Genomic DNA, 12,362 nt, shown 5'->3' on the forward strand with positions numbered 1-12,362 from the left:
GGCCGCCTCGCTTCCAGCTTTGATCCCCCCACTACCCCTTCGGTAACCTCATAGAGTGTCTAAATAGATACTATATTATACTAATATTAAACTCTATTGGTGACCTGGACATACTGCGCCGCCTGCTTCATTATAACCTCAGGTGCTTTCCTGAGGCTTCCGTTTGACGGTTACATGTGCCCTCCTGGAGCAGTGCTTGTAAAAAATCCAATCTTTCGTCGCGACGAAAAAAGCGACCGGCGAGTTATACAACACCAGTCAGAACCATGCCCCTTCAGACACAGCGATCACCAAATGGGGCGTTCGTGCCCACTGCCTGACCGCGCGGGCAGTCAGCGGCGGAGCGCTAAGCTGCATTCCGCAACGCCGGCATTTCTAGGGGACGAACGCATACAACACGCGCTAAGAAACATCCTCCGTAGTGCCTAGGCGGAGTCACATATTCAAGGAGCAAAAGCCCCCAGATTTTCTCTCTCGCGCCCGGTCTTACTTGCGCTTGCGCACAAACGACTGGCGATCCCTCAAATGAACGTCTCATGTTGCTCCCGTATCGTCGTCCGTATCCCGTGAGTCGTTTTCAGTGGGTAAAGCAGGGGCCTTCATAGCCTAGCTAAGCGCCTGCAGTGAATAGCCGTACCACGGCGCTGCGTTTGAGTTCCCCCAATAGTCATGACTGACTTTATTGATAATAGCACTGCAGCGCCCCTAAGTGACCTCTCACCGTATGAACTCCCTCGTGCGTGCGACCCTCTCCAATGTATCCGCTTCTAAGCTTTCGCTTCGCTATCGCCACTCGCGGCAAGAAATGGACTATTTAATAATTTGTTCGATCTCCGTTTGTCATCATAAATTTCTAGCATACCAAACGAGAAACAGATACTTAATGAAATAAAAATGTTTGGTATTTTATTTGTTGTATTTTAACGTATTCCATTGAGCGAAGGTGTAGGTGTAAGAATGTGCGCATGTACCCTGTTCGCATTCGATGGAAGATAGAAAGATAGTGCCCGAAAGAGGAGGCACCCCGTTGACGCGCCCGAGAAAGGCGTGGCAAGCGGCTCACGGCAAGTGTGCAGATAGACAGTGAGACAATCATGGTATTGCAAATTGCGATAATCCGTTGACAAGAATACGCGACTCTGGCGCGTTTTGTTGTGCCGCCTTCGGCGCTTGAAAGGTGGAAGCAGCGAGCCGCGCAGGGTGCACTCATGTTGTCATAGGCGGCTTTTTGTCTACATTTTTTATGTCTGTAGCTTTCGCGCGTTCCACGCTATCTCCGTTCACTGACTGCCGTCGAGCAAACTCGGGTAAAACTAGGGTGAACGAGAAACTCGGCGCATCCTGCATAGCACCCCACGTTAAGGAGTTTGCGTTCCTGCGCGCTCAACTGAAAACCTAGAAAGATAAATTAATTTAGCACACACTTTACATAGTTGTGCAATTGCACAATTTCTTTACGTAAGCATATCTACAAAAGCGCAGCATTTACAACACCCCAGACGGTTATGGTTCGCTGTAATAATAATAATATTTGGGGTTTTACGTGCCAAAACCACTTTCTGATTATGAGGCACGCCGTAGTGGAGGACTCCGGAAATTTTGACCACCTGGGGTTCTTTAACGTGCACCTAAATCTAAGCACACGGGTGTTTTCGCATTTCGCCCCCATCGAAATGCGGCCGCCGTGGCCGGGATTCGATCCCGCGACCTCGTGCTCAGCAGCCCAACACCATAGCCACTGAGCAACCACGGCGTGTGTGGTTCGCTGTCGTCTGTTCGTTCAGTCGAACGTGATGATTGTGCGTTTTCTTTCTTCTGCACTATAGCAAGTCGCACATTAGCTGACTCCCGCGAAGTGAGGGAACAATGTTGTACCGCTTACCCTTGGGCGTTGCATTCACCAATGCATACACGTGTATGATTGATGTGGCTGATAGTGTTGAGTGCAATGCCTGTGGTGGGGTCGGTGACACTGTAGAACACCGACTGTGCTACTGCCCATCTTTTAAGAGTGAAAGGCTACCTCTGCACAGCTCTAAATCAGTTAGATAGCAAACCGTTCACCTGGAACAAGATCTTGGGACCATCTCCTCGCATGTCGCAGCAACAAAAGGCCACAAACGCGCTGCTGCGAATTTGAAAAGCTACGGGATTAAGTGGCCGCCTGTGGTCGCGTATGAGTGACCGTCAGTGATATATAGCAGAAAACTGCTACCACGACAACGATATTCGCAGTGGACTTTCGCTTCTTCTCCTAATCGTTTCCTCCCCTCTTTCCTTCCCAAGCGAAAGGTAGCCAGCCGGGCTCAGTCCTGGTTAACCTCCCTGCCTTTCATTTATCAATTTACTTTGTCCTAACGCGATGTCACTCGCAATAAATGGTGATTCAGTTGAATACAAAGGTCTCGCAATCTCCTTCCAGCGCAGCCGCTAGGAACATTTAAATCAATGTGCTTTATTATTGCCGGCCAATAGAAAGACAACCATAATATTGTCACCAATATAGCTGTCTGTAATGCGGTGTAGCGTACGAGTTGTGCGACTGTCCCGAGTCCAAGCGAATATGTTGCGTGTCCACAGATCGGCAATAGTGCAGCACATTCAAATATTGAAACGTTCGTAGGGTGTATTTTCAAGCGAAGACAATGCATGCTGCTCCTTTGAGGGTTTGCCTAGCGCACTGTAAAAGGCGAATCGAGGGAAAGAACGATCCGTGATTCCAGCATGGTCACATGATTCGCAACAGGCGGCTATAATCAAATCTTGTGTCCGAGTCACTCCTAAAAATCTATTGTAGCGACTACTCGATAAAGCGCACCGGTATATTCTCCATCTCCACCGGCGCCTTCAGCACGCAGGCCATGACTGCCGAAAGGCACAGAATCTTGAGCGGGCTCACCACAAATTCGCCCAGGAGCATGTTGATGAAGTTGCAGCGCACCCACGACAGACTTCGATGGTAACCGTACGTCAGGCCGTAGAGTATGACGAGCACCGAGGCTACCAGGGATGCGGATAAACAGAGGAGCCAGGCGAATACGGAGACCCAGGTTGGGAACAGCGGCAGCTGCAGGTTGCTCGTCAGAAGCTCCCTGGGCACCTTTCCCGTTTCGGCTGAATTGGTAGACGTGTCCGTGTCGTGAACCCAGTCTTCTACTACTTCTTCGACGTACACCTTGGGCACTGTAGGCTTTCGTCGAAATGCCAGTGGCCGGGACTTCTCTAAGAGAAAGACGACCAGGAATGCGAATGGCGCGACGAGGATCGTTGACTGCAGGGCAATGACGAGCTCCTGCCGCGTTGGTAACTCGAGTAGTTTGTAGAGGATACGCCAATTGAAGTATTCCTCTTCATCGGCGTCCAGGCCGTAGAACATGAGGCTCACCATCATGCCCGTGGTGACGAGAAGCAGGGCCAGCGAGGCACGCTGCTTGCGAGTGAAGTTGCTGGTCGGCAAGCGGCTGAAAATGCTGAAGATGAGGTGCTCCTCGCGAAAGTAGCGGATGATTCTGGCGGTGAAGATTCGCCACGGGTTGCGAAGACTCCTCTCGTCGGCAACGTGGAAGGTAAAGGTCGAAGCTCCTTTGTACGCGTCCGGGGTCAGCACGTCGTCGACGATGAAAACCACCTGTGAGGCCGTTTGAAGGTCCCTCACGACAACTGTGCTCAAGTGCCAGGAGCTCTCGTAGCCCTTCAGCTCCAGGGTCAAAGAAATGGCCTCAACATCTCCAAGGCTTGACGGATGGCTTAGAAAGTACCAGTCTCGGCCACCGGCCTGAAGCGCCAATGGGTTTCGCGCGCCGTCGCGAAGGACCACTTCACGGGATTCGTCGTCAGACCCGTGGACAACGAGAAGCACTCGGCTCGTGGTCCCAGAGCCCTTGAGGAACCACGTGTAGACAGATACCAGATAGCCAAACGCATCGTCCTGCTCGTTCTCTGTGAGGTACTCTATGCCCGCTGCGCCTTCGTCTAACGCGTCTTGCTTCGCGGCCCACACCATGACCAGCAAATAGACGAGCCACACCGCTGATATTATTACGGTCATCACGACGTTTCTCGACATGGTCAACAGAAGGGAACCCAAATCGGTGAAGTCGATCGGGTGCGGAGCGATGAACAATCCGCCCGCGAAAATGGAGTTGTGCTCGCAAGTGCAGTGAACAAACTGTTCGTCAGAATCCGCGAGAACGCGGCATCCTGAACTCGAGTACGCTTGTTCCGTGTTGTTCCAGAAAAGGCAGCTGTAGAAGTGCGACTTCATCGTGTAAGTCGCGCTGCCGTTCTCGTCACCCCTCCTGCGATACGGGTCAAGTAACCTGGCTTTCGCACTGTTAGTAAGCGGTATAACAGCCACCGTGACCAGGGCAGGCTTCTGGACAAATTCGATTCGGTTCTCGTGCGGCACGTTGCTTGCAAGATGAAACCTGTTCTGCTCGAGGAAGTCCAACCTGGAAGGAGGTCGACCAGAGACGACGGCGGTTATAAATCTTGTTTGGGCGTCGAAGGTGAACACGTCGATCTTCAAGAACACGCCTGCTTCGGTCACGTTAATCAGGTGCATGGAAACGTTTGAGAACGATGTTTCGTAGGTGCCCGCGTGTCCGTCCCAGTCGAGTGGTGTTGGCCTTTTCAAGTAGCTCTCCGTAGGCACACGGACGCTGAAGGGAGTTTCGGCGGGGCCTCGTGCCGCCTCGACGCCTACAACCTGGGTGTTTATCAGCTTTGCCGTCTCGTGACATCGAAATGGATTAGACGGAAACACTATGGCCGTTTGTGCGTCGACGCTGCCTTCGACGCGAACCCTGCTGCCGCCGGATGTGCCGAGGAAGCCTCGCCTTTGCGACTCTCGAATCCACACTTCGTAGTCCCTGGCGTTGATTTTCGCGTCGTTCTGCTCGGTGTCCACCACGCGTGACACACCCGCGGCTACTCGGGCCACATTGTGAACCAGTTTCGCCACAGTTCCGCACTCGGAAGCGGGCTGAAAAAGAAATAACAAACATCAGCTATAAGTTGCCCACAATGCTGTTACCCGTTCTTGAGAAAACCGTTTCTATTTAACGGTTACCTTTTACCTCATTAGCATTGCTAATAGAATTTTTTGGGCAGCAGGTAGAAAAGTTTACGTACACGTGGCATACTTATGCGGGTGCCGAATTTTCAATGTTTTGTCGGTTTTCTCTTTACAGGAATTTTCCAATTTCATTTTAAAACCCACACACAAGCATAAGCCTACATGTTGTGAGATACACAACGCCGTACTAACCGTTCTTGCCCGTTCTTAATGATTGGTATCGCTCCTTAGAAAACTTGTCGCTTTGACGTTTGAATAAACAGCAAGTTTCGAGTTTATCACAGCCATTTCAAACGGAGGAGCAGAAGCGACCTGCTTAATCCTTGGGCAATGGGCAAGGAATCAGTTGAAATGAGTATAAATTGACTTTCGCGGCACATTCATTCACAATGCACGGTATCTTGCTACACGATGCTGACACGTCGCACGTATGAACGCGCACCCTTCAATGACCATTTCGTCGGTAGGCATATGAAAAGCGTAGTGATGGCAGAACTATGTGTGTCTTGTGCGCCTATGATGCTGTTTGCCAAGTGCTTGTCAGCGCTTCTGCGACCTTGCTTATTGAGGGGCCCATGACGTTGTCAAAGAGGACGACGCCCTTTAGGTTGAAAATAAAAAGGCGAGTCAACAGCGGTTGACATCCAAGAAAGAAAAGGTAATTTCCGGTCCACTAGCGTACCATGTGGTTTGGTGGTTAAGCTGCACTATATACTTTCCGGGCATATTTTGAGACTGCACAGCCTCTGGGTTCGGGCCATTTTTTTTAGTTGAGTAAAGCCACATATGCGGTTACGGCATTATGCACGTAGTTTGAATTAACGAGCGCATCTGTGCGTCATTCCGTACTTCCGCCAGTTACGGAACAATACTTTTCTGTACAAAGCTCAACAATAACTTGGTGCGGTTTTTTTTTGTTCTAAGCTTCAATTTGACGCCTTTGTTTGTATGTATGTGCGTCTGGTCCTACGTGCACTTAGAAGGCCTCAAAATGTCTGATTTGACGAGAGCCAAATAGCCAGGATTGGCGAGGTACCCAAATGCGACGCACGCCAAATTATTCTAAAAGCTCCAAAGAAGACTTTGCCTACAAGAAGGGGCAACAACCACTTCAGGGCTGTAAGGTGGATCGTTAAGCGTCCTCATGCTTGATGATGCTTGTTAGGCGCAGCTATCGTACCAATAGTTGGAATGACAGTGAAATTAACCTATCCATGAGCAGTGGCTTACGCGGTGGCATACTGGGTCGGCGCTCCGAGCCGAGAAGGAGTACACTCATCACGTACTACGTCCTGCGTCGTTAAGAAGCATTTTTTTTTCTTTTTTGTTTTTTTTTCATTGTCAACTTCACTGCAAGCAAAGCTTCCATGCCGAAACTGAGGCGCTGTCGCTACTGATAATATCTATACACTTGCCGCCTTCCTTCAGTGCAGTTGTGCTGGAGAGAGATAATTTCGTATAGGTGTGAGGTCACTGTGACATATATAATGCATGACGTTTACTAGCGCAACTTAAAATGGGTTTTCCTTACCTGCTGCGCGCTAGCTAATTGGCTATGGCATGGCGCTACTGTTGCACGAGTTGTCTACCGTCCGGCGGCGGACTGTTTGCGGCGGTTACATTTCGGAGAGCCAAGAGATGGCCCTGCCGGCTCTGACGCCACACGACGCACCCTGAGGGCAACTTAGTTCACTCAGGAGGTGCCAGTGAAGTTGAATGACTTAATTGCAGCGAAATCGTGACTGGCCTGTGCCACCTTTATTCACTGTATAGAATAACATGTTGCACATATGACGCAAATTGTGGCATGCTTCACGTGAAAGAAGTATCTTCCGGAAACTATGCGATGTTCAATTACCATGCAGAACGAATAAGCGAGAGCTAGAGTTCGTGATTTCTGCAGGCAGTGCCCCTTGTAAAATAAATGAGTATCTGTGCGGCAAATCCAAAATCAAGAAAGAAAAAGGAAGAGACAACCGAACGAAGCTTGTACGTACGCATCGTCGCAGTGGACTGCGCTTGTATTTGTGATAATGACCCGACAATGCGTCTTTTTTGTAGACACATTTTCCCATGCTGGCTCGAGGTCAGGAAATAAGAAAAATGTATTGGTTCACTGCAGACTTTGTTCTGAGTACTAAATCATAAGGAAACATAGTTTGCCGTATGTGAAAGGGAAGCCAGAACACACTCAATGGTTGCGAGGTCACGTGTTCAAAGACGGCAAGCGCCCATGCAACAGGACATTACGCGACCCATATATATGTGCTTTGTTGAAAGAGTGCGCTAAAGCGATTCCTCAATTGCTTGTGCCTGCCTTCAAATTGACCATTGCTATTTAATATCTGCCGTCTTAGGCAAACCACACCACTTACATGGAAATCGCCTGGTACTTCTACTGGTAGTTCCTGAGGGGTAGGGGCCTTGAGGTCAAGCAGTGCGGTCAGTCCATCAATAAGTTCTCCCCCAATGGTGGCAGTTAGGTCCGCGATCCTCCAGTTGCTCTCAATTGAAGTCAGCTTGGAGAAGGCGCTGGCATAGTCATCCATGAGCTCAATCACCGCATCTGTGAAGTTTTTTGTCGTGGAGGAGTTGTTGTCTGGGATGAGCACCTGGAGGACGCTGATCGCATTGTGAAGCTCGTTCTCAGTGGTCACGGGGCTGTTCTTCAGATAGTCGATGTAGTCATCGAAGACGTCAGCGTCGCGGCTCAAATTTGTGGTTCCAGCGGTGCTGCCGGTACGGTTGCATCGTTTGTAAAACTCCGAGTTGAACAACATGACGGAACTCTTGATGTACGAGAGTATGACGTCGGGGCTGTTCTGCTGGCTTTGCCTGGCGTAGTCGTCGACGGTCTCCAGCGTGATGTCGCTGCAAGAGCCGATTTCCATGGTCACTGCTAGCAGTTCGTAGACGTACTGCCCGACGTTGTCGTTGACGACCACGACGACAGAGCAGTCGGTGGTGGCCACCGTCGAGTTCCCAGCCGGCAGGACACCCGCATAGGTGCCTTCATCGAGGCTAGACTTTATGTGCGTGCAAGAATGCCACGGCTTTGGGCGTCCGCCCTCTAAGTCCTTGAGCCTGTTGGGTGCGTGACTGCAGAAGTAGAAGCCGTAGCTGAGGGAGGCTCCCTCGGGATCTGTGAAGCCTGTGCAACCGACGTGGAAGGTGGTCTTCACGGCTACGCCTTTCTTCGGATTCACCTGGCAGTGACCTTTCGTCGGTGGGAGGTCACTCTGCTCCCTCAAACCCTGGCCCTCGAAAAGCTCGTGCGTGAGAACGAAATGGACCTCCGCCTGGGGCCTCTGGTTCCAAGCGCTCGCCGTGATGCTGCAGTGACACGTTAAAACTAAATCGAATAATGGCTCGTATAGCTTGCAAAGTATCGGATAAATTCTGCAATTAATCTCAATCTCTCGCTCTTGTTTCACATGCTCACCCCGTGTAACTGAGGCCCTTAGCTCCCGCACGGCATGTGCATCCTATGCATGCGCGCACAGTTGACAGGGTGCCAGGTCGTTCTTGTTGAGTTTGTTTGCTCGGAAAGGACCTGAGCAGCTGTTGTACGTGTTTTTGTACTCAGCTTGAGCATTTTCCAATTGTCTGTGCATCCGTGTGCATGACCTATTGATACTGACTCTTCAATCACTTGTTACAGTGCCAGATGTTTCTGTGAGGAAGTTAAAGAATTTTAATAATCGCCTGTGGTAGATAGCACAATTGACGTGCTTGAGCTGGTACATTCGAAGAGGTGGACATTACTTGCGCGATAAATCAAAATATGTAATCAAATAATTAACAAAACTGTCCAATAATATTTTTATCTTATTATATTACGGAACACATTGAAATTTACAAATTGTTGTCGGTAAGACTGCAAGGCATGTTTACTTGAAAAGAACTCTGTGGATGTCACCATTTTGTCTTTTTTGATGTAGGTTGTCTTGCATATGACAACCTGTAAGACAATTGAAACGCTCACATGTTCTAATACTGTCACGTACCGGATCCGTCACCGAGGTTATATGGCTGGAGGTTATTCCAGCCAGTCCCACCATTCCTAAGCTACTTCCTCACGATACATGCACAATCTATTCATAGCAATCCATATCACTCGCGCTATTATGCTGCAAGCACCGTACACATTTACACCTCAAGCAACAGCAGGTGTATTTCCATTATTCGATAAGAGCGATGTTTCCCTAAATGTAAAATAACTGAGAGCGTGGCAGCGAGCGTGAGAGGGAGAAGCAGCTTGAGTAAAATATTTTGTACAGTACAGTTTGATGGTGCTACGCTGCCACTAGGCGCTGGAATCTAAAGTTCTACGATTCAATACATTTTTTTTCTTTTGGAAACACCATCAAGTTTACAATTAAGGTGGAACCGTGATTGTGTGCTGTGCATGGTGTAATAAGCTGTTTTGTGGCGTTGTATGACCGTTCTCAGTGTAGGTATACAGCCAACAGGCAGGCGTCAATGAATCGAAGGTGACAAAACTGGACGAAACTGCTAAGGCGTACCAAAGGCGCTAGCAACGTTAAATGCTTGACGTGTAGATAGACGTGTGCTACAGTCGCCGACAACTTTGTGTCATCTATTTATTTACCTTAGAACTACCAGTGCAGATGAGCTACCGAAACTGCATATCTGCGACAAGCATTCTGGCAACGTTTGACAGTGCTTTAGCTTCATCGGAACAGCGCATCTTCCGCGTAATCCGCCTATCTTGAACGTGTGGTGGTTTCGACTTTGCCCAGCAACGAAACAGACAGGCAGAAGGATAAGTCAAATCGAACATTCAGTGACCTTTTCACCTTATTTTGTCATTGCAAACAAGTTTTTTGTCTTCTCTTCCTCTTCTCCGCCGTAAGCTCACCCGGATGAGAACGCGGGACTTAATTTTTGGGGAGCACTCTTACTTGCGCTTGCTTTGCCTCCGCGCGCACGAGTTCTTTTATTCGTTGCCGCAGAAAGTACAGCCCATGATTGAGTTTAGCGCAGCGCTCAAAGGAAGGTGAATTTCAATACAAATCTCATCAGCAACAATAATGCCTTGTTAAGGGGGCTCACTTGTGCGGTCCGGACCTGGTGATGTACCCGGCTGGCATCAGCAGCACGGCCCCGCGCTGCTCGGCGAGGCAGCCGGGTGGCACGCGGTGCACGCCTGCGTCCTGAGCCGCGGGTCCGCGTATTTGCCACGTGACCAGAGGGTAGCTGGTGTTCCACAACTTGGTGCGCTGTGGCCGGGCCTCCACCACCAGGTCCTCGCTGCTCAGAACGCCGAACTCGCAGCAAGGGCAGGACAGCGCCATCTATGAAGCACGTCGTAAACAGGTAAATAAATTCCCGTTCGCAGTAATTAAAAAAAAATTGAAGCTGTTTTTGTAAACCTCGTCGGGATTCCGTGACCGTGGATGTTGCACCGTGGCTGTTCTCTAGCCAAATAGGCATTCGCACCCTAACGCGCTCGCCTTCTATGTGACGCATGAAAACTAGTTTGCATAACTAGGAGCGTGAGCTTACAGTGCTGTCATTTCTTGCGAATAATTCAGTGCTTTTGCAGAGTAGCGGTTGAGCCGTCGTGTCGTTTGTCCATGGCGTTGAAATGCAACTAATGGTGACATTTCTGTTTTTTTTTCGTATTTTATTCGAGCTTCATGTTCCAGCAATAGCCCAGTTGTCAGCTCACAACTACTTATAGTCCCGTAAAAAAACTGGCTGCCACTTAACAGCGTCGCCAGTGCCAGGCGGTATGAGGACTAAGCACCGGCCGCCAGCGCAAAACGCTGAGGATGTGTTCGCACCATGTCGTCCTGATCTCCGGGAACGCGCACGCGGATTGTGGCGCTGTCGCTGTCGCTATCACTGCTCACACGAAGCGTGAAGTTGAGTATTTGAGTCGAGCCATACTGCAGCTCGTCCGTGATCTCGATAACCTGCGGAGATACAGAGAGCTTGCTTATACTTGCCTATTCCACAAAACATGTTCCTGCGAATTTATGGCATGTGCACTGTAACAGTTGTACTCGCTTGGAGTCACAGAGTGAGTGCTTTCAACATTGCCTACTTTCTTGCTAAAGTCACAATAATGGGCAGGTCCAAGCATCGAACAAAGAAAGCACGTTCAAAACAACAGAGTTCACTATCTCGAGCAAAAAAGGTGCGTCTATAGTACGTATTTTAAGCATTCGTTCTTAATGTGAACATTCTTGCCACTTAAAAACACATTTTCGTATGTTTTTTTAACTACATAGCACATCGTGACTATCATATAATCGCCCACAGTTTCTTTCCCTCTCTCTCAAAAAAAAGAAAACATGCCATTGCTGTAGCCAGATCCCCCAATCGTTAGCCAATGGTCTAAATGCAGAATAAGCATGAACTGCTATACTAGCAGTGCAAAGAACAGTTAACTTCTGTCTTCTTGTATCATTCGATATAGTTAATGATGGTCAAAAGTGCAGGTTCGAGAATGACGTATGCGTGCTGCCATTAAGTTGCTGTTCACATGCTACTGCTCTCAGATTGCAAGAGCATTCCCCCAATCTGTTACCCAGTACTACAAGTCTCGAAAGAAGCAAGAATTTACTTTGTTCATATTCTACGTTCCGGCGTTCTCACCAATAGCGTTAAAGCACGAAATATGAGAGAATGCTGTACGGTGCTGGACTGGACCAATTTCGTCCCTCTCGCTCCTCATGCCGGCCACAAATTTCTAGAGAACGATATCAATTTTTGTCGCCATAGAAATAGAACATGCGATACAAACACCCGGAAAAGATCGCTTTCTTGTCCATGTGCTTAGCAATGGACTGTGCATATTTACTGTAAACTTGTGGTCATTCCCTTTGTTAGACAGTTACTATTACTAGTAACTGCATGGTGCGCATCCAGCACACTCGAGGTGAGCATCTTTGGGCACTATGAGCATCGTCTCAGTTAAAGGGACGCTAAAAAAATGAATTCGGACCAGATGGATAGTTTGCTAGTTTTGTCTTGGGAGCCGTCATCGTTTCCTATATAATTCAATATAAAGTTGCCGCCGATCGTTCCATTGCTGTTCTTCAATTTCAACCACCCGCGCCAAAATTGACGAGTTGGCGCAACCTCCACGTGACCAGCTAGTATACCACCATATTTGAATCAGTCAGTGATGACGTCACGTATGAGAGGGAATAGAGTCCAGAAGAAGTTGCGCCACCCCGATGTTTCGTTTTCTTAATTTTCGCGTGCTCTTTTCATTACGAAACACGAATGAGTTATAACAGAACTAAATCCG

At 48.9% G+C, this 12,362-nt stretch overlaps 1 protein-coding gene across 2 annotated transcripts in view; it reads right to left on the reverse strand.

Moving 5' to 3' along the window:
* Nucleotides 1-2,416: 2,416 nt before the first annotated feature.
* The window catches only part of LOC135908920 (polycystin-1-like), a 74,322-nt gene continuing 64,376 nt past the window's right edge, over nt 2,417-12,362 (reverse strand). For both annotated transcript variants that reach the window (XM_065440771.2, XM_065440772.2), the window contains 4 exons: nt 10,888-11,019; nt 10,154-10,395; nt 7,453-8,410; nt 2,417-4,984 (listed from right to left, as the gene is read on the reverse strand). In XM_065440771.2, coding sequence (XP_065296843.1) covers nt 2,801-4,984; nt 7,453-8,410; nt 10,154-10,395; nt 10,888-11,019 — 3,516 coding nt within the window. In that variant the 3' untranslated portion in view covers nt 2,417-2,800. The remainder of the gene's footprint in view (nt 4,985-7,452; nt 8,411-10,153; nt 10,396-10,887; nt 11,020-12,362) is intronic.

Source organism: Dermacentor albipictus, chromosome 9 (assembly GCF_038994185.2).
Source record: "Dermacentor albipictus isolate Rhodes 1998 colony chromosome 9, USDA_Dalb.pri_finalv2, whole genome shotgun sequence".
Taxonomy (NCBI): Eukaryota; Metazoa; Arthropoda; class Arachnida; order Ixodida; family Ixodidae; genus Dermacentor; species Dermacentor albipictus.